Below are 26,151 nucleotides of genomic sequence, written 5' to 3'. Positions count from 1 at the left end.
TGGCTAAATGACTTTTCAGGGCTTTTTGTGAGAAAATGTGATTCTTTTATTGTTTCAGGCAGTTGAATTGGATTTCCTGTTACTTGCAAGCAAATACATCCTAACAGATCCCACATTTTTGGGGCCATGGTCATAGCCTGGCGGCTACAGCTCTGATTTGACCCCTAGCCTGGGAACTTCCTTATGCCATGGGTGTGGCCTAAAAAGCAAAAATACAAAAATAAAAATAAAAACAGAACTCATCATCCCTGGAATATCTGGGCAGTTTGTGGAAGAGTGTTCTGCAAGTGGGAAATGATGGGCTTCTTGCTAAAAGGACTTTTGGCTAATTAAGCAATTGTTTGGAAAAACAGGCCATAAAATTTACCATGAGAAATGTGCCTTCCCTGTACCAGGAAGAGAAGAAAACCCTTATCACTATAGGCTGGGAATAGATGCTGAAGTGGATCGCTATATACAAACTTACTGAAATAACTCATCTGTTTTGCCCTGCCCTCATCTATCTTGTAGCCACCTTTCCATAATTTACTGTGCCTAGACCAGACCCCTTTGCCTTGTCATTTCTTCATAAGTTTATTGTTTCTTTGTCTAAAAGGTATAAATGCTTTCTAATCTAGTCACTCCTTTGGATCTTCATTCTCTTGTGATGGTCCCATGTATATGTATGCCTTCCTCCTGCTAATATTTTTTTTTTTTTTTTTTTTGTCTTTTGTCTTTTGTTGTTGTTGTTGTTATCTCTTGGGCCACTTCCTCGGCATATGGAGGTTCCCAGGCTAGGGGTTGAATCGGAGCTGTAGCCACCGGCCTACGCCAGAGCCACAGCAACGCGGGATCCGAGCCGCGTCTGCAACCTACACCACAGCTCACAGCAACGCCGGATCGTTAACCCACTGAGCAAGGGCAGGGACCGAACCCGCAACCTCATGGTTCCTAGTCGGATTCGTTAACCACTGCGCCACGACGGAAACTCCAGCAGTTTTTTGTTTTTTTTTGTTTTTTTTCCTCCTGCTAATATTTCTTAATGCCAGTTAAATTCTAAGGCCCAGCTGGAGACCCTATGAGGGTAGAGAAGAATTTTTCCTCCCCTATACTCTCGTCAGCTTAGAAACACCTCAGCTCATACTTTAAATCATCCCTCTTGACCCAACATTTACCCTTCAGCCACTATCCTGTTTCTCTATTCTCCCTCTCAGCAAAAACTGAATTTTTCCTCAGCAGTGATCTTCAGAGTTTTTTGCCTACAACACCCTAGAAGAATTTTGTAAAGTTATGTACCCCTTTGGCATGTTTTTAGTTTAACATTTACATTTTTTCATATTGTTTACATAGTTGCAAAGGCTGTGATTTCCAGAATAATGTAAACGTTGGTGTTTTAACATTGCCACATCAATCTTTAAAATATCCAGTACATCTAAATATGATATTCATCATTCACTAAAAAACCAAAAGCAATTTAAAAAGCTTATCTTTAGCACACAAATTGTACATCACTCCTTTGTTTAAGTTAGCTCTAGTTCTAATTCACTTCCCCCACAGAATTTTATCCTGATATATCTTCAAAGTCTTTTGTTTACCTATCATACTTCTTTGGAAAAAGTGTATATGAAATTAAAATGTTTACATTTCCCATGACCAGAAGGCTCTAAAAGATAACGTGTCTTGTGGATTTATTGTAATTATTCAAACATAAAAGATCAAAATCACATTGAAGTAACATTTTATGGAAATGCTGTCAATGAAATGAGTAGATTTTTTTCAATTGGCTTATATTTTTGAGGATAGCTCAAAAAGGTTGGGACTCAGCATCAATTTTATTTCAATTTTTTATTATAAAAACTTGTTCACCTTACTGAGTCAGAAGAAAAAAAAAAGAAGAAATTCTATTACAGCAGTATCAGTTATTTCTTTGGACTCCTAAATTAATGCCAAAAATTACTGTGTACTATCATCACATTATTATCTATCATCTTTCTCAATTTGATTGAAAGAATATGAAAACATCTGACTTTCAAGATAATTTCTTGGAGCTACTGCTTTCTCAACTTGATGTCCATGTCTTGAATTGTCACTGTGCTGTGTCATCCCTGGACATTTTACACCCCAGAGAGATGTGCTGTTGTTATAGCCAGAGGAGATACATACCTTTCTCTTGTAAAAAGGGAAAAGGGTGACTGAAAGCTGAAGTGAGAAAGGAGAGGCTGTGCCCACAACAAAGACTTGCTCTTGGGAAGAGCATTTTTAGGAAAATGCACCTTTAGAAAAGAGTTTATCTTAAATGGAGGACTTGAAATTTGATCCCTTGAAAAGTCTTTGGGTTCCCTAGTTTGAAGACCACTGATATATACATGCTTTTTCTACTGACCTCTATTCACTCTTAAAATCCACCCTCCTTGCACCCCTGTCGCCACGCCATTGAAAATACTTTTACAAAGGCCATCAACAATATCCACACTGGTAAGTCCAAATAAACACCAAGACTAAGAAGCAGTTACAAGCTTCAGGACAAAATAAAAAGAAATTCTAGGAAGTTAAGGATAGGGCATTGCTATAGATGTGGCACAGGCCGCAAGTGCAGCTCGGTTCCAATCCCTGGCCTAGGAACTCCCACATGCCTTGGGCAAGGTCAATAAAAAAATTTCTAACTCTAATGCAGAAATCTGACCCAAAGTTGCTCTTAAAGAATTTTCTCTCACAGTGGTCAAGCACTCTGTGCCCATTTTATAGTGAACATTACTAATAAAGACCTGGACGTAGGGTACATTAGTTTAGGGACAGGTCTCCCCATCCATCTGGCTCCAAATAGGAATGCCACAGTTGTGCAAGAACTTTGATGAAGCATCTCACAAGGTATGGGCAGCTTCTGAAATGGTAGGAAGAACCGTGTTTTCAAGATGTATTTGCCTCAGCCAATCTCCATCACACCTTTTTACCAGGTACTATTTGACATTGAAGTCTATTTATTTAGAAAGGGAAATTTAAAATATTAAGGTAATGTTTGGCAGAACTCATTTAAAAAATTCACTGGTTCCCAAAGAAACTCTTCTTTTCAAATCACAGATAATCAGAGACTGAGCATAAGATGTTTTTCAAGGAGGGGAGAGTAGAGCCAACATTATAGCTCTTGGTTGGAGAAAACAGTCCTCAGACTTCCAGAACCACCTCTCCAGGATTTAGTTTTAAAATGCTGGGCATTGTCTCTAGGAGCTTTCAAAAAAGTCTCACAAAATGCAGAAACATGACTGGTGCAGCACCTTTTTCGGAGTGGATGGCATCTTCCGATAAGGTTTAACTCTTCATCGCGTCAACCAAACTGAGAAGTCAGAGCATCTTCTTCTCTCTTTGTAAACAATAGATTCCCTCGCCCCGCCCCGGGCTTTTCCGTCTGGGCGCCTCTCTATAGTGCAGCTTATGGAACACGAAGAGTATATAGCCTAGTATTAAGCTCTTGACGCCCTTGAAGGTCATTTATCACTAACTTCCTCAATATAAAGCATCAATTCGAAAAACTTGCTTTAGACACTGTTTAGCGAGGGGCGGTAATAAATACCCGCTGATGTAATGTAGGGGGGTTTTCGTTTAGGAGCCACAGGAAGAAGCCTTGTTAGCAGTGGAATTCCTTCTACAAATCGGGGATGGTGACTCGGGACATATTCCGACAGCAGGGGGCTAGGCGAGACCTGCACCGCCAGCGCAGCAACAAACGCCTTCAGGTATTTGTGGAAAAGCTAAGAGGGCAGGTTTAGGAGCATGCGCAACAGATTTTCCGTTGGGAAGCAGTGAGCACGCGCACAGCTGATTCGATTCAGGTGAGACTCTTCGGAGCGCGCGCCGTGGCGTCCCGGCTCCCGGTAGCTGTGTGGGCGAATCTGTGGATCCCCCCTCCCCCCTTGGCTGGATTCCAGACTCGTGGAAGAAAGGCTGGTATATTCGTTTTTATGGCAAGAGTTTTTAAATCTTTTTTTTTCCACCTTCTTGAATCGTTGTTTTACAAATACAAATGTATACTGAATATGCAGTGTAAAATACCTAACAATTGGCAACAAGCCACTTGAAAAAATAGGCAAAGGACTGGGGAACAAAGGCATCACAGAAAAAATAACCACAAATAGGCCTTAAACATGCAAAAAGATGCTTGGCATCAGTTGTAATAAGAGACAGCAAAGTAGAACTACACTAAGATACTATTTTTAATTACTCATGGGATTTGGAAACATTGAAGCCTTTGGTGCTATGCCATATAGGATGATGTGGGGAAACAGGCTCTGTCTTACAGTGGGTTTGAGAGAGCAGAAGCTTGCAACCCTTAGTGGTTATCAAATCACAGCTGTATTCACACTTTGAGCCAACAATCACACTTTATGGAATTATTCCTATACATACACTTATTTACATATGAAATGTTGTAGAAGGTTGTTGATTGTAATTAGCAAAATGTGGAAGCTACCAGAATATCCATGAAAGGACTGATTTTTTTGTTTTTCTTTTTTTACGGCCACACCTGTGGCATATGGAGGTCCCCAGGCTAGGGGTCCAGTCAGAGCTGTAGCTGTTGGCCTACACCACAGCAACAGAAACGCCAGATGTGAGCAGCATCTGTAGCCTACACCACAGCTCATGGCAATGCCGGATCCTAAACCCACTGAGCAAGGCAAGGGATAGATCCTTTGTCCTCATGGATACTAGTCAGATTCGTTTCTGCTGAGCCATGCCAGGAACTCCAAGGACTGATTTTAAAAACAGTGGTATATATGCACAATGGAGCATTACACAGCTGTGAGAAAGCATGAGGAGTTTCCTGTGTACTGATTTGGAAAGATCTCCAGGATATCTTGCTAAGTAAAAAGCCCAGGCAGGTGCAGAACAGCATGTAAGGTATACCTTTTGTGTAGGAAAAGAGAATAAGACTTTATGATCCTTTCTCATTTCCCTATAAGTTTTGGAAAGATACGCAGGAAACAAGTAATCATGATTTCCTATGGGGCGGAGGGGAGGGCAGAGATGAGTTGAGGGACTTGTGGATATATACATTATAATATACTGCTTTTTGAACCTTGTGAATGTTATCCATTAGACACAAAAAATTAAATTACAGTAACTTAAAAAAAATCAGCAATATGTAGTATAAAAAATGAAAAATCCCCTCTTCTAAGGATAACTACTAAGTTGGGTGTATGTTCTTCCAACATCTTACTTGCTTTAATCTTAAAAGTCTTTTTAAAAATTCCATTACAATGTATGTTATTCACATGCTTCAGAAATATGGGGAAAGGATTGTTTGTTTTTTAAATATTCTGAATATAAGTCCTTTGTACATAAATACTTTTTGGCTTGTCTTTTCACTTTAATGTGTTTTGATGAACAGAAAGTCTTAATTTTAACGTGGTCCAATTATCAGTTTTTTAAATGGATGATGCTTTTTCTCTGGTACTGTTTAACAGTCTGGTATTAAACCTCTTTATTGAGTTCTTAATTTTTTAATTCTATAATTTCCATTTATTTCTTTACTATAGTTTCCAGTGCTCTGCCAAAGTTGTCTTTTTTCTATGAATATATTAAGAATTGCTATTTTAAAATTTATGTCTGATAACTCTTCCAGTCTTTTTTTTTTTTTCTCTTAATTTTTAAATACATCAACTTGTCTCCTTGTGTGCCTGGCTGTTTTTTTTTTTGTTTGTTTGTTTGTTTTTTTTGTTTTTGAAATGTCATTGCCTATGAGAAATTATAAAGAGAATTTGAACCCTAAAATTATGCCCTTTTCATCAAGAGGGAATTCATGTTTGCTTCTGACAGACGGCTAGGAGCACTGCAGTCTCAGAGCAACTTCATTCATTCCAAAATTGGGCTTCAGTGCTTATGAGGGCTGGTTCAGCCTACTCCTAGAGTGTGACCCTTTGTATCCCAACTCAGAGCCTGAGGATTTGCCCTAAATGGTGTTCCCCAGCCCCATGAGTCTGTACAAAGCTCTATTCAGCTGCTCAACTGCATCTTTTCAAACTGGAAGTCTAAGTACTGGACTGAGCACCATAGATTTCCGTCTATCCATTTTCTCCTGATTCTTAGCACATAATTCTTCATGGCTTTATTTGCTCTTATATGCTTTCAAATAGATATTTTAAAAACACTTCATCTAGGTTTTCCAGTCGCCCCTGTAGGAAAATTGGTCCAAATTGCCAATTCTGCAAAACGTTTTTATAACTTGAAAAAAAAAATTGTGTGTTTCAAGACTTTAAAGGAGGAAAAAAGGCTTTAATTTTATGTTCTTTTTGTGTGTTTTGAGAGTAATACTGTCTTGGAGCCTTATCTATATGGTGAGTTTAAAGATAAAATATTTACAGCTGATTTTCAGACAGGCTTTTATAAAGCCTGTGCTGTTCTTTAAATCAGAAACTTTTGGGAGTTCTCGTCGTGGCGCAGCGGAAACGAATCTGACTAGGAACCATGAGGTTGCGGATTCGATCCCTGGCTCAGCGGGTTAAGGATCTGGTGTTGCCATGAGCTGTGGTGTACCTTGCAGACATGGCTCAGATCCTGCGTTACTGTGACTGTGGCGTCGACTGGAAGCTACAGCTCTGATTATACCCCTAGCCTGGAAGCTCCATATGCCTCGGGTTCAGCCCTAAGAAGACAAAAAGACGAAAAAAAAAAAAAAGAAAGAAAGAAACTCTCAGAATATAAGGACTATGTTGTGTTGAGGCTGTGGATGGTGGAATTAGACTTGGAAATAGAGGGTACTTAAGCTGAGTGTGTTTTGAGAGCCCGATGTCTCTTTTGCACTGTCACTTCTCTGCCTCCATCTCTAGTCTCAGTAGCATTTCATGTAGGTGACCACTCCATTCTTCTTCTTCTTTTTCTTTTTTTTTTTTTTTTTTTTTTGCATCCATGGCCTATGGAAGTTCCCAGGCTAGGGGTCGAATTGGAGCTATACCTACCGACCTACACCACAGCCACAGCAATTCCAGATCTGAGCCATGTTTGTGACCTACACCACAGCTCGCAGCAACACCGGATCCCCAACCCACTGAACGAGGCCAGGGATTAAACCTGTATCCTCATGGATACCATTTGGATTTGTTCCCCCTGTGCCACAGTAGGAACTCCACCCCTCCATTCTTCTTGAAGCATTTTCTCTGAACCCTTATTCTCCTGTTCCTTCTCTCTCTCTCTCATTCCTGATCTATTTCACTGACTTATTTTCCTTTTCCTCACCTCTGGTTCCCTAGAGCTTACTCTAGGGTTTCTTTTCTACCTAAATTCTCTTCCTAATTGATCTCATGCTGACCCATGATATTAAATGTTTTGTGTGCACAGAAAAAAAAATCATGGACTTGGAGAACAGACTTGTGGTTGCCAAGGGGGAGGGGGAGGGAGTGGGATGGATTGGGAATTTGGGGTTAGTAAATGCAAACTGTTGCCTTTGGAATGGATAAGCAATGATATCCTTCTGTATAGCACAGGGAACTATATCTAGTCACTTATGATGGAGCATGATAATGTGAGAAAAAAGAATGTATACGTGTATGTGTGACTGGGTCACCTTGCTGTACAGTAGAAAACTGACAGAACACTGTAAACCAGCTATAATGGAAAAAAATAAAAATCATTAAAAAGGGAGTTCCCATCGTGGCACAGTGGTTAACGAATCTGACTAGGAACCATGAGGTTGCGGGTTCAGTCCCTGGCCTTGCTCAGTGGGTTAATGATCCGGCGTTGCAGTGAGCTGTGGTGTAGGTTGCAGACGTGGCTCGGATCCCGCGTTGCTGTGGCTCTGGCGTAGACCGGTGGCTACAGCTCCGATTCAACCCCTAGCCTGGGAATCTCAATATGCCGTGGGAGCGGCCCAAGAAATAGCAAAAAGACAAAAAAAAAAAAAAAATCATTAAAAAGAAAAAAAAATATTTTGTGTGCAGAAAAATCTCAGATTTACATCTCCATCTTAGATATCTTTGCAGATCATCTACTTTAGTTCCTCCCTTTTTTATTAAAAAATTGATATATAACTGGCATACAGTGAAGTAGACAAGTCTTAATCATATAGCTATAAAATAAATTTTACATATGTATACATCCAAGTAGCTACCACCCAAATCTAGATATAAGGCATTTCTACTATGCCAGAATGTTCCACTGTGGCCTTTCCGTTCAATACCCTTTTCTCAGGTCTCTACTGTTCTGACTGCAATTTTGCCTGTTCTTGAACATCATATAAATGGAATCATACAGTGTCTATGTGTCTGGCTCCTTTCACTCAACAAAATGTTTTACAAATGTGTTTGTATTGCTCTATATATCAGTATGGCACTCTTTTATTGCTGCATAGAATTTCATTATATGAATATCCCACAGTTTATTCCTTTTCCAGTTGTTAGATATTGCTTTTCCCCCAGTTTTTGATTATCATGAATAGAGCTGGTCTGCTATGAACAATTTTGTACATCTTTTTTTGGGCTACTCTATGACACATGGAGTTCCTGGGCCAGGGATCAGATCTGAGCCACAGCTGCAGCAAAACTGAATCCTTAACCCTCTGTGTTGGGCCAGGGAACAAACCTGAGTCCCAGGGCTCTAGAAATGCTGCTGAGCTGATCCCGTTACACTACAGGGGGAACTCCTTTTTTTTTTTTTTTTTTTTTTTTACTATAATGCACATATTTCTTTTTATCCAATCGCATGCTTCCAAGATCTGATTAGATGGCTTACATAATACAGCATCCTAAGAAGAGAAACATTGACCTTGACTTTTTCTTCCAAGTTCTTAAATTCAGCTACAGTTAAAAAAAAAAAAAAGGCTAACATCCAAAATGAAGTGTTGTAAATCTGTGAAGATAACTGAAATCATCAGTGATAAAGAACTTTAAGAGTTCCCATCGTGACACAGCAGAAACAAATCCTACTAGGAATCATGAGGTTGTGGGTTCGATCCTTGGCCTCGCTTAGTGGATTAAGGATCTGGTCTTGCCGTGAGCTATGGTGTAGGCTACAGATGCTGCTCAGATCTGGTGTTGCTGTGGCTGTGGCGTAGGCCGGTGGCTCGGCTCCGATTCGACCCCTAGCCTGGGAACCTCCGCATGCCAAGGGTGTGGCTCTAAAAAGACAAAATACAAAAGACAAAAAAAAAAAAAAAAGAAAGAAAGAAAAGAAAAGATAAAAAAGAACTTTACAGAAAATTATAATTTTCCAGCCCTAAGCAAACGTTCAAGAGAATTTGCTCGCCAAGTTATATTGACTCCCTCTGCTGATGATTTTTTTTTCTTCCAGGGACCTACAAATTATTAGGGCTTTGAGGACAGGCAAAGAAACACATGTACACAAACATTTGGTTTCTTTATGCTGGTTGTAATTGTGCCAGGGAGACAAAAAGCAACACTCACAGTGGCCAAGACACTCTCAATCCACAGACCTAGTGCCTTTTGTTGACTATGTTAGCCCTTTTTCAGTGATCTTTTCTTCTCCTTTATTTCCTGGCTACTCAGAGTGTGGTCCTCCAACCAAGAGCATCACTGTCACCTGGAAGCTGGTTGCCTACTGTTGTATAACAATTTATCCCAATATTTATCAACCTAAAACAACACATGTGTTTTACCTCACTGTTTCTGTAGGTTGGGATTCTGGGCATGGCTTGAATGGGTTTTCTGCTTCATGGTCTCTCATAAGGCTGCAATCAAGTTGGCATCCCAAAGTCTGTGATGTTGTCTGAAGGCTTAACTGCCACCAATCCTGAGAGCAGCCAGCTGGGGTCTGAGTGAAAGAGTGCCGAATTCTTTTTTTTTTTTTTTTGGCTTTTTGCCATTTCTAGGGCCACTCCCGAGGCATATGGAGGTTCCCAGGCTAGGGGTCTAGGGGTCTAATTGGAGACGTAGCCACTGGCCTACGCCAGAGCCACAGCAACGCAGGATCCGAGCCCCATCTGCGACCTACACCACAGCTCAGGGCAACGCTGGATCCTTAACCCACTGAGCAAGGCCAGGGATAAAACCCAAAACCTCATGGTTCCTAGTCGGATTCGCTAACCACTGTGCCACAACGGAACTCCGTGGAGTGCTGAATTCTTTACCTGCATAGGGCACCCACACAGCTCAGGCTAATTCTGTTCATCAACTCAGTGATTTGGTCAGATCCCCTAATCCAATTCATCATCTCTAACAGCTTCAATCCTCCTTGTTTGTTCTTTTTCCTGATTCCCAAATAAGCTCTCTGGTTCTAGTCTCTGCCTCTTTTTTTCTGGCCTCATTTCCCATCATGATGCTTAGCCTCTTAAGGGCCAGGCCTGAATTGGCCAGCATTTTTTTTGTTAGAGTCTGTGGGTCAAAGCAAGTCACTAGCCAGCTCAGATTCCAGGGCAGAAGTGACTTCCCCTCATAGGAGGAGTGGCATGCATGCCCAGGGGACAGGAGAATTTTTGGTGGTCATCCTTGCACATAATCTACCACAGAAAGAAAAGTGGAGGATACAGATTTTTGCTTTCAAAAATTAACAGGTTATTTCCCTTTTTAAGAGGAACAAAATTCTATTTAAGAAACAAACTAACTCTAGGAACAATAAGGGTAAAGGGCTTAAAAATAAATTTTTTTGGTTTTTTTGTCATTTTAGGGCCGCACCCATGGCATATGGCGGTTCCCAGGCTCGGGGTCCAATCAGAGCTGTAGCTTCCGGCCTACGCCACAGCCAGAGCCACAGCAATGTGGGATCCGAGTTGCGTCTGTGACCCACACCACAGCTCACAGCAATGCCGGATCCTTAATCCACTGAGTGAGGCCAGGGATCAAACCCGAAACCTCATGGTTCCTAGTCGGACTCGTTTCCACCATGCCGCAATGGGAATTCCGGAGATAACAGTTTCTGAAAGAAGAGTTTAGCTATGTTTCTCCTGAGATAGAGAGAATGGAATTCAAACTCTGGCGAATGTTCTTGGTCTGTTGCATAACAACCTCAGAAAGGGAACCTTCTCTTTTCCACCCTCAGACATAGCAGCAGCAGCAGAGAGAGGAGGGAAGATGGGAGTTCAAGAAGATGCAGGTATGCCCTTTTCCTGCCCACACCTCTGATTCCTCTAACAGAGAATTCCCTGCAGAGGAATTACTGAAAGCTTGGGAATAGTGAGAGGGAATTACAACATGGTGGGTGACCCAAAAACTGGATACAAAATATTATGGTCTAAGTGGGGAAAAAAAAACAACAACATGACTCTTCTACAAGGTTCCTGGTCTTGCTTTCTTGTCTTTATTTTTTTGGCCATACCCATGGCATGCAGAATTATCCAGGCCAGAGAACAAGCACTACAGCAGTGACCCGAGCCACGGCAGTGACAAAGCCAGATCCTTTAATACAAAGCTAGCAGGGAACTCTGTTGTCTTTAAATCCACCCTTCACTTATGTGTCAGATGTGGCCACAAGAAGTGACACAGGAGAGAATCAGGAAAACAAAGTCTACACTCACAAATCCTGGAGGCAGGATGCACAGCACGTCATGCGGGGCCACATGGGAAAGCACCTGTGTTGGTTAGGAGCTGAAAGGAGCAAGGGAGCTGAGACCACATCCTTTATTGGAGTTTCCACAGGAAAAGCAAGGCAAGGCAGGGGAAACAGCTTAGAACTGACTAGTTTTTAAATAATTTTTGAAGTACCTTTTATGGTTCAGCGGTAACAAACCTGACTAGGAACCATGAGGTGGCAGGTTCAATCCCTGGCCTTGCTCAGTAGGTTAAAGATCGGCATTGCTGTGAGCAATGGGATAGGTCACAGACAAGGCTTGGATCCCACGTTGCTGTGTCCGTGGTGTAGGCTGGCAGCTGAAGCTCCAATTCAACCCCTAACCTGGGAGTTTCCATATGCTGTATGTGAGGCCCTAAAAAGCAAAAAAAAAAAAAGTTTTTGTGAGCTCCAAACTATATGGATGGTCTCTAGTTGCCTAGTGCCTACCCCTGGGATGATTAAAGTAGAGGAAAATTGCCTCCTGGGGTGCCTGGACCAGACTGGGGAGCTATGGCTCTGGATTGGTTAGTATGCATAACCAAAAGCATGCTCCTACTTGAGCCCTTTGCTATCTCTAAGAACTGGCTAAACCTAGCAGGGCCTAGCCAGAAAGGTTTTTAATATGTCAAAATACCATAGTATAAACAAAATAAAGTTGTTCCCATCATGGTGCAGTGGTTAACAAATCTGACTAAGAACCATGAGGTTGCGGGTTCGATCCCTGCCCTTGTTCAGTGGGTAAACGATCCAGCGTTGCCTGAGCTGTGGTGTAGGTCGTGGATGCGGCTCAGTTCCCGCGTGGTTGTGGCTCTGGCGTAGGCTAGTGGCTACAGCTCCGATTCGACCCCTAGCCTGGGAACATCCACATGCCGCGGGAGTGGCCCAAGAAATGGCAAAAAGACAAAAAAATAAAATAAAATAAAAATAATACAGGCTGTATTAGTCATATATTGCTGCATAACAAATGATCTTCAAACTTCACAGCTTAGAACAAACAGTTTCTATGGGTTAGGATTTTAGGAGTGGTGTGGCTGGTTGATTCTGGCTCAGAGTCTCTCCTGAGGTTACAATTAAGATATTGGTCTGCAGTAATCTGGAGACTCATTTGGAAGAGGATCCATTGGCAGGCTTATTCTCATGGTTATTGGCAAGAAGCCTTAGTTTCTTGCTAGTGGCGGAAAGGCCCTCCGTTTTTCACCATAGCTGCTTGAGTGTCTCCACAGCATGACAGCTGGCTTCTCCCTAAAGAGGTGACCCAAGAGAATAGCAAGGAGGAAGCCACAATGCTTTGTATGACCTAGACTCAGAAATCATAGGCCCTCACTTCTGCTACTTTTTATTCACTGGAAGTGATTCACTAAGTCCAGTCAACACACAAAGAGAAAGAAAGAATAACTAAGAATTAAAACCGTTAGGAAGTCCAGCACGAACTTCATCTCCACAAAGTTAGCTCCATGGCAATGTAGCAAAAGCTAGACTATGAGTTTGTCTTAGATCCAATGATTCAGTCTTTTGGAGGCCATGGATTTTAAACCATGAGATTTCTCCTTTTTGTGGATTAGAGATGGGAGATTTTGGGAGTGAATCCAGGTGAATTGGTTTGGGGTCTGCAAAGGTGGAGGCTCCAGAATGTCCCAAAGTGAGGTTTTCAGAGAGAGGTTCTTTAAAGTCTAGAAGAGTCACTGGGCATAAAGACTGGGTTAGGTTGTGTAGGGCCAGATGCTGCCAACCCACTGCCATAGACTCTTTCTCTTTTTTAGGGCCACACCCACCACATATGGAAGATTCCAGATTAGAGCAATTGGAGCTGCACCTGAGGCCTACGTCAATACCCGTGGCAATGCAGGATCTGAGCCACATCTACACCACACCTACACCACAGCTTGAGGCAAAGCTGGATCTTTTTTTTTTTTTGTCTTTTTGTCTGTTGTTGTTGTTGTTGTTGTTGTTGCTATTTCTTGGGCCGCTCCCAGGCTAGGAGTTGAATCGGAGCTGTAGCCACCGGCCTACGCCAGAGCCACAGCAACGCGGGATCCGAGCCGCGTTTGGTTTGGGTTTTTTGCCCAACAGTAGCCAAAATCTTACACAGAAAGGAAGCATTAGGTAATCAGTGATGTACAATGAGCATTCTTACCTTGAGCTTGAAAAGATAACAGAGAAGTTGAAAGTGTTTGATTAATCAAATTTAAGTAAATTTCTAAAAAACTAAATTTGCTCAAATGGCAACTTTGTGAATCTAGGGTTTCTTTTAATTCAAATAAGGCAATAAAGTTTTATGATCAAGGAATACTTTGACACCTATACTAGAGGCTAACTTCTAGACTCAAGAAAATTGCTTCAAATCAGGAAGAAAAATGCGCTTATGAGAAAGTGCTTGTTTATGAAATATGTTTCTTAAAATTTAAGTCACATCACCAGTGCATTATTTTCTTTTTTTTTTTTTTCCCACAAGCAGGAATAGCTGTTGGGTTCTTCAGATGATTGTGATTTATTATCCCTCTTTGTACTAACTAATGAGACAAATTGTAATGAAATTGTAGTGTCTTTAACAGTTTCTAGGAGTTCCTGCCATGGCACAGCGGAAATGAATCTGACTAGGAACCTTGAGATTGCTGGATCTATCCCTGGTCTTGCTCAGTGGGTTAAGAATCTGGGTGTTGCCGTGAGCTGTGGTGTAGGTCACAGACCTGGCTGGGATCTGGCATTGCTGTGGCTGTGGGGGTGGTGTAGGCCGGCAGTGTAGCTCCAATTCGACCCCTAGCCTGGGAACCTCCATAAGCTTCCCGTGCGGCCCTAAAAAGACAAAAAACAGGGAGTTCCCATTGTGGCTCAGTGGTTAACGATCCAACTGGGAACTGTGAGGTCGAGGGTTCAAGCCCTGGCCTTGCTCAGTGGGTTAAGGATCCGGTGTTGCCGTGAGCTGTGGTGTAGGTCACAGACGCGGCTCGGATCCCGAGTTGCAGTGGCTGTGGTATAGGCCGGCGGCTATAGCTCAGATTGGATCCCTAGCCTGGGAACCTCCATATGCCATGGGAACGGCCCTAGAAAAGACAAAAAGACAAAAAAAAAACCAAAAACAGTTTCTAAACCTAAAGGAAAACATTGCTTTGGCCTTAACAAAGGTTGAGAGGAGACTGAATCTAAGAAATTAGAAATAAGGTTTGTTTGTTTGTTTGTTTTGTTTTTAAAGGGAGTAAGTAGAAGTTAAAGATAATAGATCAAGGAGTTCCTATGGTGCAATGGGAGTGCTGGACTTGGGTTCGATCCCCATCCTGGCCCAGTGGATTAAGGATCTTGCATTGCTATGCCTTGCTGCATCTGGACTTGATCTGATCCCTGGCCAGGGAACTCCATATGCCATGGGCGGCCACAAAAGAAAAAAATATAGTAATAGATCAATATGTAAGATATTTAGAACAGAATGACACAAAAGGGATGAGATTTAAGATAAAAGATAAAGCCAGGCAGAGCCTCCTTGACTGCCCACTTGCTTCTCTCAAAGTACCCTACCTGAATAAATCTATTTCTTGCCTAAAAAAAAAAGGTAAAGCCAGAAATCAGTTAGTTTTTAAGATAAAAGCAAAGGTTCGTATTTGGTAAAAGATTTAATAGTATCAGAGTTGTGCTCACATATTTATGTACAAGTATGTCCATCAGTGTTATTTATAAAAGAAGTGGGTTGTCTAACAGTAAGAAAATAATTATAACGCTTATATAAAATGAAAAAAAAGTATAGATATTAAAAATGATCCTTTTGAAAGATATTGGGAAATGTTCATAATAAAAATGATGTTATATTTAACAAAGTAAATATACACTGGCTCCAACTTAAAAAATTATAAAATACATATGTATTTTCTCAAAATGCTAAACATAGAAATACTATGTGACTCAGCAATTTCACATCCAGGTATTTACCCAAGAGAAATTAAAACATATGTCTATGCAAAAACTTATTCATGAATGTTCATAGTAGCATTATTTATAATAGCCAGAGTGGAAACAACTCAAATTTGCAAAATTTGATGTATTCATAAAATGTTATTCAGCAATAAAAAAGAATGAGGTACTGTTACATGCAGCAACATAAATCTCAGAAACGTTATGCTAAGTTGAAAGAAGCCAAACACAAAAGACCACATATTGTATGATTCTGTTTGTATGAAATGTCAAGAATTGGCAGATCTAGAGAGAAATAGATTAGTGGTTGCCAAGGACTGGGGAACAGGGAGTAGAGAGTGACTGCTAATGGCTAAGTCATTTCTTTTAGAGGTGATAAAAATGCTTGGAATTTAGGTTATGGTGATGTTCGTGAAACTATATATACATAGATCAGTATATACAGTATAAAATATCGGTATATTTCAACAGTTTTTCTCTCTAGACGGTGGAATCATAAGAGGTTTTGTTTTCTTTTTTTCTGCATTTTCCAAATTTTCTACAGTGAAAGATGTCATTTAAAACAAATAAATGAATTAGTAACCAGCACTATTCTAAATGTGATTTGCGGAGTTCTCATTGTGGCTCAGTGGTAAAGGATCTGACTAGTATCCATAGGATGCAGGTTCAATCCCTGGCCTCACTCAGTGGGATAAGTATCTGGTGGTGTTGTGAGCTGTAGTGTAGGTCGCAGACATGGGCTTGGATCCCACGTTGCTGTGGCTGTGGTGTAGGCCAGTAGCTGCAGCTCTGATTCGACCCCTAGCCTGAGAACTTCCATATGCTGCATGTGCGGCCTTAAAAATACATAAAATAAAAATAAAGGTGGCTTTGTGAGCTGGTGCTGATCCCCAGGTGTCACTGGTCTGCAACTAAATGCAGAAATTGAGGTAAAATACTTAGAAACTTTAAATAACTATTTTACATTGCTGTGATATCCAAGTGTATGGTCAGTTTTTTTGGCCATGCCAATGGCATGCAGAAGTTCCTGGTAACCCAAACTGCTGCAGTGACATTGCCAGATCCCTAATCCGCTGTACCACAGGAGAACTCCTGATTACTTTAATTCTCTTTTACTAAAATATTGGTCCTCAGTGGATTGGGATTAAAAATAAAAACCTACTCCTTCACCATAGATAGTTAGTGAAGCCATGCCCTAGAGAAATTCCTTAATATCCTTTTCAGAAATGTCGAGATCAAAGGGATTGATCGAAACTGAAACATTGTAAGAAGATATAGGAAATCATACTAGTACCAATGATTACAGCAAATCATGTTTATAAGGAAATAAAAGCAAAAGGCTTATGGATTGAACAGAATGAATAGAAAGGGAGAAAAGAAAAAAAAAAAACAAAACACTGCCATCAGTTTCAAACCATCAAACAAAAATGCAAAAGGAGGTCTCCATCTGCCTCTCGATTATGGTTTCCACTGCTTGTAACAGGTGCGGCATTGTTGTAGGGGTAGGAAGGGGGAAGGGGGTTGGAAAACAGTGTGAAGCACAAAACGCTCAGCCTGTCTGAACCCTGTGGCCGCCTGGAATGTGGCATTGCCTCTTCCCTGGTTTGGATCCCTGAACCTCCCCAGAACCAATGAGCCAGGTCAGCTTTAACACATTTCCCAGACATCTCAGGAGTGTGGAATCCGAGACCAATCAAAGGCTGTGGAATTTGATCTGCACTAACTGTGTAGCATGGGGCAAGGCAGAAGGTGCTCAATTGCGTGGCAAAAACGTTCTCTGCCTGCAGCCTAACACTGCCCTTCACAAACCAGAAGGGTAGAATGGGACCACCGGGAGAATGGCTCAGTTGATGAATCTTCAACACTGTATTCTTTTTTGTCTTTTTTTTGTTGTTGTTGTTGCTATTTCTTGGGCCGCTCCCTCGGCATATGGAGGTTCCCAGGCTAGGGGTTGAATCGGAGCTGTAGCCACCGGCCTACGCCAGAGCCACAGCAACACGGGATCCGAGCCGCGTCTGCAACCTACACCACAGCTCACGGCAACGCCGGATCCTTAACCCACTGAGCAAGGGCAGGGATCGAACCCACAACCTCATGGTTCCTAGTCGGATTCGTTAACCACTGTGCCACGACAGGAACTCCAACACTGTATTCTTGCATCTTCATGAACCCTGCAAGGCAGAGGGACTTTAAAATGTGGCCCAAGATGGATGTGTGCATGGATGTTGTGGCTACCATGGTTGAAGCCAGGCATGTACTGACCCAATGTGGGTCATTACAGCATAATATTAAAAGTACATTACTTCTGACACAAAGACATTTCAATTCCAGATGAATAGATATTAGCTATAAAATTTTGCTAATTCTTTTGCAGTGAATTTGTAGGCTCTTCTGCTTAACTATAGCATTAGGGGATTGGTGCCCAGTTCCTTAATGAGTGAAATGCTGCCTTGGTGTCATCACCTCTGCCAAGGACAGTGTTTCCTATGATATAGCTCAATGTTACTTGTTCCATGAGAAACAACTGGGTGATGAATGGATTGCATAAAAACCTTATGAAGCTATAATGACTTTGATGTTTTAAATGGCTTCTTCATGAAAAGGTTAATTGTGAATCATGAATAATGAAGGCTTCTCTACAGAACAATCTTTCTCTTGTGTAGACATCACATATTCTGAAACTTTAGCCATTTGTCTTGATGTTTAATATCATTTTTTTTTCTTTCTTCCTAAAATAAAACCTAAAGGTTTTGGCCATTAATGTAGAAGGAAAAAAACTCTTTCAATCCAAGTGCCTTGTTAAATAAACAGCTCAATGTTGATGAGTTTCAGAAACTTCCATTTAATTGTCTAAAATCTGAAATAAGACCTCCAATCAGCACCCCCCCCCCCCAGCTGTGGTAGGGAAAAAGGCTGCACTAATTATATGAAAGAGAGAAGGTACTCATTTCATTCCACTTGTCCTTTGAGGAGAGGAGGGAACCTGTTTAATGTCCAACAAGGTCAGGACTGGTTGATGGGCTCAGTGGCTCTTGTGTGAGGAATCAAGGAATCTCACGTTAGAAGTTTTAGGGCTTAGAATGGGAGGCAGTGTGATGTTGGTTACACTGTGTTTTGGTCAGCAGTCTTGGGTTGCAAGAAATAAATGCCACTCAAACCAGCTTAGAAGAGCACTGGCTCATGTAACTGAAAGCCCAGTCCAGGTTTCAAGCCTTAGATCAGGCTTGGTTAGATCAGGCAGAGTCATTTGCAGTTTGACTCTCTCCATACCTCTCTCTCAGCCCGCTTTCTTCTGTGCTGGTAGTTTCTGCACATGTCTTTTTTGTCTTTCCCCCCCACCCCAGGGCCGCACCTGCAGCATATGGAAGTTCCCAGGCTAGGGGTCTAATCAGAGCTACAACTGCCAGCCTACAGCACAGCCACAGCAGCATGGGATCAGAGCTGCATCTGCAACCTACACCATAGCTCACGGCAACGCCGGATCCTTAACTCACTGAGTGAGGCCAGGAATCAAGCCCGTGATCACATGGATCCTAGTCAGGTTCACTATTGTTGAGCCATGATGAAAACTCCAGGAATCATACTTTTGTCAGAGGACCTCACCAGATCACATGGATCAAGACCTCGGGAGGTGTCTGAGGATTCATATGCACCCAGACCTATCTGGAGCACAAATTGTGGGGATCCTGTCACCGAGAGTCCAAACCCTCTGGCCACCAACCCCAAAGGTGACTGAAAGCAGGAGAGGGAGGCAGGACAGAACTGCTCACCCGAGGAGGAGTTGTCTGACTGCAATGTGCAGTTACCAGCAGTGTCAGAAAAACCCCCTTGCTCTAAAGAGAGCTCCCCATCTGCTGGCTGATGCCTGAAATTCTACCTCGACTCTCTCTCTGGCTTTTGCTGTAAGCCCTTGAGAGTGGAAACACTTTAAGTTTCTATCAGACATTCTTGGTATGAAGGATTAGAAAGCAGGTTTTGATAATAGGAGGGAATGAAGTTTTCAGGGTTCTGGGAGTCTGGGGTCAAGGAATAAATGGGGAGGAAGGTGAGAAGTGATGAAGAATATGAAAGAACCAGCCACTTTCCATCATGTCTATGGCTGGAACTACGTGAGGCAAGGGTTTGTGATGCACGTAGGTGCCATAGTGTCACTGAGTTGAAGTGGCAGCCTAAAGAGCAAGAGGGAAGGAAGCCCTGTGGGGAGTGATGGATTCATGGAAAAGCAGTCCAAGAACCAAATCTCAGAGGATTTAGAGGTGGGGACAGATAAAAGTAGGGGAGGACAATCACAGTGGGGAAATAACATTGAGCAAATGGATGGAGATTGAAACAAGTTCTCTATGTGCTGGTTGTCTTGTTTTTCCAGAGCCTGCCTTGTTACCAGGCTACTTTACAGATGGGTTACCTTTCCTTTGATACACAAATAATTTTTTAAATTGTGATAAAATGCATACAATACAAAATTTGCCATTTTAGCTGTTTTTTAAGTGTACTGTCTAGTAGCATTAAGATATTCACATTATTGTGCAACCATCATCACTAGCCATCTCTAGAACATTTTCAACATCCCAAACAGAAACTATATCCATTAAACAGTAACTCACCATTTCCCTCTCGCCCCAGCATCTGGTAACCACTCTTCTACTTTCTGCATCTATGAATTTGACTATTCCAGGAATGTGATATAAAACAAGTCATTTTGTATCTGGCTTACTTTACTTAGTATAATGCCTTCCACCATTCATCCATGTATCACACATACCGGAATTTTATTCTTTTTTAAGGTTGAATAACATTTAATTGTATGTATATACCACATTTTGTTTATCCACTCACCTGTCAATGAATACCTGGGTTGTTATGGCTATTGTGAATGAGACTGCTGTGAACATGAGTGTACTATTTGAATCCCTGCTTTTACTTCATTTGTGTGTATACCCGGGAGTGGAATCGGTGGGTCAAATGGAATTCTATGTTTAATTTTTGGAAGAACTGACATACCATTTTCCACAGAACTATACCATTTTACATTTTCAACAGCAATGTACAAGGGTTCCAATTTCTCCACATCCCTACCAACACTTTTTTTTTCTATTGTATTTTTAATAATAGCCTTCTTAATGGGGTGTGAGGTGGTAGCTCATTGTGGTTTTGATTAGCTCCTTTAATGGTTAGTGATTTTGAGCATCTTTTCATATACTTGCTAACCATTTGTATGTCTTCTTTGGAGAAATGTCTATTAAAGTCCTTTACCCGTATGTGAATTGGGGATTGTGGGGGTGGGGGGGGTTTATAATTTTTATTTTTTCCATTATAGTTTATTTACAGTGTTCTGTCAATTTCTACTGTACAACAAAGTGACCCAGTCACACATATATATATGCATTCTTTTTCTCACATTATCCTCCATCATGTTCCATCATATGTGACTAGATATAGTTCCCTGTGCTATACAGCAGAATCTCATTGCTTATCCACTCCAAATGTGTAGTTTGTATCTATTAGCCCCAGACTTCCAGTCCGTCTCACTCCATCCCCCTCCCCCTTGGCAACCACAAGTCTGTTCTCCAAGTCCATGAGCTTCTTTTCTGTGGAAAGCTTCATTTGTGCCATCTATTGGATTCCAGATATAAGTGATATCATATGGTATTTGGCTTTCTCTTTCTGACTCACTTCACTTAGTGTGAGAGTCTCTAGTTCCATCTGTGTTGCCACAAATGGCATTATTTTGTTCTTTTTTATGGCTGAGTAGTATTCCATTGTGTATATATACCACATCTTCTTAATCCCTTCATCTATCGATGGACATTTAGGTTGTTTCCATGTTTTGGCTATTGTGGATAGTGTTGCAATGAACATACGGGTGCATGTATCTTTTTCAAGGAAAGTTCTGTCTGGGTATATGCCCAAGAGTGGGATTGCTGGATTATATGGTAGTTCTATATTTAGTTTTCTGAAGTACCTCCATACTGTTTTCCATAGTGGTTGTACCAGTTTACATTCAAATCGGGGATTGTTGTTGTTATTGTTCTGAGTTATAAGATGTCTCTTTAATTTCTGCTGTATATAAAAGTGACCCATTGAACAAGGTGAGGGATTGAACCCACATCCTCATGGATACTAGTTTAGTTCATTTCTGCTGCACCACAGAGGAACTTCCAAAGTGCATTCATCTTAAGCACAGAGTTTGATGGATTTTTTCATATGTCTAGACCTGTGTAACTACTAGTAGATTTATATAAAATATTACTATTGTGCGTTGTTAGTGTACATGAGATGTGAGATGATTTGGGCTCTTAAAATCTCAATCTAGCGGCAGTGTAGAGTAAGGAGGCTGAGACAGACTCTGAGTCTTCTTCATCTGGGAGTCTTAACTGGAGGAAGCACCTAAAAATTCTTCTGACTCTGCCAGGAGTGACTTAGAAGTTCACATATTTTGCAAAATCAGCTTTGTCCTGAGCCCTCCAACAAACTCGATACACACATACACACACACATTCATTCAGTATTTGTGAAATTTGCAGGTTCTGACTTGGTGAAAAATCCAGAAATAAAGGACTCTATCCAATATTCTGTGATAATCTATAGGGGAAAAGAATCTGAAAAAGAATGGATGTATAACTGAATCACTTTCTTGTATAGCAGAAATTACCACAAGCTTGTAAATCAACTATACTTGAATAAAACTTAAAATGAAGTGGGGAAAAACAACAAAGATAAAGAAGTCCCTGCCTTTCTTTAAGAGAAGAGTCAGTGTCGCTGCATCCCCAAAGACCTCCCAGGGCCCACCTTCTGACTTTTTCGAACATGGTTGGCAGCAGCTGCCATACTCCTGATACCCTCTTGTTCTTCTCAGAAAACCCTAGCTCTGTTCTCCCTGTCCGTGCCATAGGCATCACCTACTCACCTGAAATTGAGTCCGATCATCTTATCCTATTCCTGTGTCTTCAGCTCTGGCCTCTAGAGCTGCCAGTTTTCTTGTGTGTCCAGGAATTTGGCCCAATGATGTGGGATCTGAAGGAAATGAGCCAGTTAGTTAGCCTGGGGTAAACACCATTAGGAGGTAAGTTGATCCCTGACCTCAGGGCTATAGAGAGGGATTTTTATAAGAAGGAGGTAGGCTGATTGTTTATGGTCTATGAAATAAACAGTATCATGAGCTCAGGTTAAGAAAGAAAAGGTTGGCATTTGGAGTGTAGAAAGAAAATCTTTGTCCGAAGAGTGGCCAAGGTGGTGCTGTGTGGCTTCTGCTCTGGTCCTCTCAGAGTAGAGGACACTCAGACTGTAGCTGAGGGGAGAGTTTCATGGTTCTCCTGACTTGAGGTGATGGGTGGGGTTGGGCTGGTGCTCTGATCCCTCTAACTGAGCAGTTCCAAGATTCCGTGATGTCACTGAGGAGAGAAGAATGGGGAGCTGGGCTTAGCTCAGCTACTCCAATTCCTCTCTCCTCTGGATTCTGATAGTTTTTGGGGTGAGGGGAGGTGAGCTGAGTCCCACGTGTCCCAGCTCAGTCTCCCCTCTAGCCACCTCAGCCCCCACCACATTTATGGAGAGAGATTAACCAGTGTGAGTCCACACCATCAAAACAAACAGAGCATCTTTTATGAAGCTGATCAAAAGAACAACAATGAAAACATCCTTTTATTCTTCTGTTTCTAGAAAACTTAAAAGAACAAGAGAACTACATTGAAACTGAGCTGGAAAAGTATATTTGGACAATCTGTGATTGTGAGAGTGGATGAGTCTTCTAGATAACTCTACGAGCTTTGAAATCACAGTATTCACTTTCTTCATCATCCTTCTAATTTGCTTCAGTTTCATCTTCTTTTTATTGGTGTTTTTTTTATATAAATGGTATAAATCCATGCTGATAAATTGGGATCAGATTTCAACTCACTCTAGCAAACGTATCTAGAAATAATATAAAACAATTTAAAATAGAGCAAATAATAATGTAGCAGCTATCTGTTTTTTCTATTTCAGGGTTTTAGAAATGCTAATTTCCTGTTTAAAAGTGAAGCTCCATCCCAAGCCTTAATTAACATCAAGACCATTCTTCCTTTTCTGATTTTTTTGCTTGTTTGTTTCCAGTGCCCAAAGCAGGACAGATGAAGAGACAGAAAAAGGTCCTTGTACAGATGCCAATGGAGGTGAAGATTGTACAGTTGCCAATACAGAGATGATCAATTTAGAAGACCAAGAAAAGTAAGTCATTATCTTAGAATATGGTAGAATGCTACTTTTGTGTGTGATAACAGTGGCTAAGAGGCATGAGTTTTAAAAATGTTGCTGGTTGATTTTCTAGGACTCTTGTACCCATGAGGCCTGGCATTCTTGTCCAGAGACGGGTTAAAGAAGCGACGGGCACATTAGGAAATGGAGAGGAAGTGGAGGATGAAGAGGAGGACAAAATAAAAGAAATGCAAAAGCTTGAGAATGCTGGAGAAAATCATCAAGAGGTGATGGGCTTTTCTGTACTCAAGGGGCAGATAGATTAGAGTTTGACTGAAGAAGAGGTAAATTCCGTGGCTAGGTATAATAAAGGATTGTCTTGTCTGTAACTGAGGTTTGTATCTGGAAGGAGTGCAGTGTTCACAGTCATTTAAACTGTTCTCCTTAGTTTATTAAATCATGTTCTTAAACCAATTACACATGCCATGCCTGGGCAGTCACTCCATCTTCATTCTTATATTTGTGTTTTTCTTAACAATTGCCCTTCGGAGTTCTCTCTGTGGTGCAGTGAGTTAATGACTCAGCTTGTCTCTGTGGCAGCACTGGTTCGATCCCCAGCTTGGCACAGTGGCTTAAGGATCTGGCAATGCCGCAGCTGTGGCAAAGATCACAGCTCTGGCTCACACTTGATGACTGGCCAGGAACTTCCATATGCCATGGGTGCGACTGAAAAAGAAAAAAACATTCCCCTTCATTTTGCTTTACTCAGAGTCCTAAGATCATAGAGCTGGAGAAGGCCTTGGAGGTCATTGAGGGATTCAACCCTCTCATGCTACAAATGAGAAAATAAGATGAACTGTTCAAAGTCACTCCTCCACGATGGCAGAGCTCAGGACCAGACACCAAACACCTGCTCTACTTCCAGGCTCCTTTTACAATTAGCATGTAAACTGTTTTACATGCATTGAGCTCCATGTTTGGGGCTTCCTAATAAGAACAACTCACATGCCTCATCCCTGCCAACTTAAAACTCATGGCCAGCTGGAGACAGAATGATGGTCCAGGAAGCTCTTGGGTTTAACTGCTTCGTAGAGACAGTAACAGATGTTGCCAAATGCTATTTGTATTTTTTTAATTTTTTTTATTTTTGCCAAATGCTATTCGAAAATAGCAATGTATACTTTTATAAACATAGAAATATGAAAATAAGATCATGATGGAATATTACTACTTGCCTATATCATTTAGAAGTCCTTTTTCGGAGTTCCCGTTGTGGCGCAGTGGTTAACGAATCCGACTAGGAACCATGAGGTTGCGGGTTCGGTCCCTGCCCTTGTTCAGTGGGTTAACGATCCGGCGTTGCCATGAGCTGTGGTGTAGGTTGCAGACGCAGCTCGGATCCCGCGTTGCTGTGGCTCTGGCGTAGGCCGGTGGCTATGGCTCCGATTCGACCCCTAGCCTGGGAACCTCCATATGCCGCAGGGGCGGCCCAAGAAATAGCAAAAAAAAAAAAAAAAAAAAAAAAAAAAAAGACAAAAAAAAAAAAAAAAGAAGTCCTTTTTCTTTTTCTCACTAACAATGTACATATAACATTACATATATATACACTTTTTTTTTTTTTTGTCTTTTTAGGGCTGTACCCATGGCATATGGAGGTTCCCAGGGTAGGGGTCTAATTGGAGCTGTTGTTTCCAGCCTATGCCAGAGCCACAGCAACACCAGATCTGAGCCACGTCTGTGACCTACACCACAGCTCACGGCAATGCTGGATCCTTAACCCACTGAGCGAGGCCAGGGATCAAACCCTCAACCTCATGGTTCCTAATCAGATTCATTCCTGCTGTGCCAATACAGGAACTCCAATATAACCTATATTTTTAAAAGCAGGGTGTATTGCATTCATAAATTGATCTTATAATGTTTGTCCCATTCTCTTACAGAATGACTATTTGCTAAAACCACCCATACCTGTCACTGGAAGTCCTTCGGTCATTGATAACCATAAAAGACCCTTAAAAGGAGTGACGTTTTCTAGGGAGGTAATTGTTGTGGACCTTGGAAAGGACAACCCTATAGCCCGAAGCTATACTCGATTACATAAAGAGAGAAAATGAAGCTCAAAAAAGGCTGAGAGTGGAAGAAATGTAACCTTAGACTAACAATGAAATGGCTGGGGGTCCAAAATCTTGTTGAAACAGCAAAATAATGGAAAATTAAGGAAATACAAATAGTATTTTACCTTTGTGCAGAAAGAAATGGACTATGTGCAAAATGCTATAAGTAAAATACCCAGAGCTTGAATATAGATTTTTAAAAATTCAAATCTGAGTTCAAGAAATTAATTGTATTAAGTGTCCTTAAAATTCTCTCTAATCAAAGACTGTTCTCACATGTGAATAAAGTTATTTGTGTTTGTGCAAATGTCTTTTAGGTTAATCACACTCAAGGGTGACTTTGGAACCAGCATGGATTCTTGATGCTTTGATCACAGGCCTTTAGGACCAGTGATATTACCGGTATCATCATGGAAACTTCCAATAACTAGGACTAGGATCTCCTCTACATAATTCCCTTTGAACTCAGCCCTAAAACCTTTCTCATACTAACAAC

At 41.3% G+C, this 26,151-nt stretch overlaps 1 protein-coding gene across 2 annotated transcripts; it reads left to right on the top strand.

Moving 5' to 3' along the window:
- On the top strand, positions 934-25,962 carry C3H2orf74 (chromosome 3 C2orf74 homolog). Of its 2 annotated transcripts, none has more exons than XM_021087504.1 (4): positions 934-3,917; positions 23,461-23,574; positions 23,675-23,828; positions 25,482-25,962. In XM_021087504.1, the coding sequence occupies exons 2-4, from the start codon at positions 23,549-23,551 to the stop codon at positions 25,653-25,655; spliced, it is 354 nt and encodes a 117-aa protein (XP_020943163.1). In that variant the 5' UTR covers positions 934-3,917; positions 23,461-23,548; the 3' UTR covers positions 25,656-25,962. The 2 variants fall into 2 exon arrangements, with proteins under 2 accessions (XP_020943163.1, XP_020943164.1); XM_021087505.1 differs by having other exon boundaries at positions 934-3,921.

Source organism: Sus scrofa, chromosome 3 (assembly GCF_000003025.6).
Source record: "Sus scrofa isolate TJ Tabasco breed Duroc chromosome 3, Sscrofa11.1, whole genome shotgun sequence".
Lineage (NCBI taxonomy): Eukaryota > Metazoa > Chordata > Mammalia > Artiodactyla > Suidae > Sus > Sus scrofa.
This window is presented reverse-complemented; position numbering and strand designations above follow the sequence as displayed.

Coding starts and splice junctions, on each gene's coding strand:
- C3H2orf74 (XM_021087504.1), top strand. CDS start 23,549: ATGATCAATTTAGAAGACCAAGAAAA. Junction 23,575..23,674: donor AATTTAGAAGACCAAGAAAA/GTAAGTCATTAT, acceptor TTGATTTTCTAG/GACTCTTGTACCCATGAGGC. Junction 23,829..25,481: donor CTGGAGAAAATCATCAAGAG/GTGATGGGCTTT, acceptor ATTCTCTTACAG/AATGACTATTTGCTAAAACC.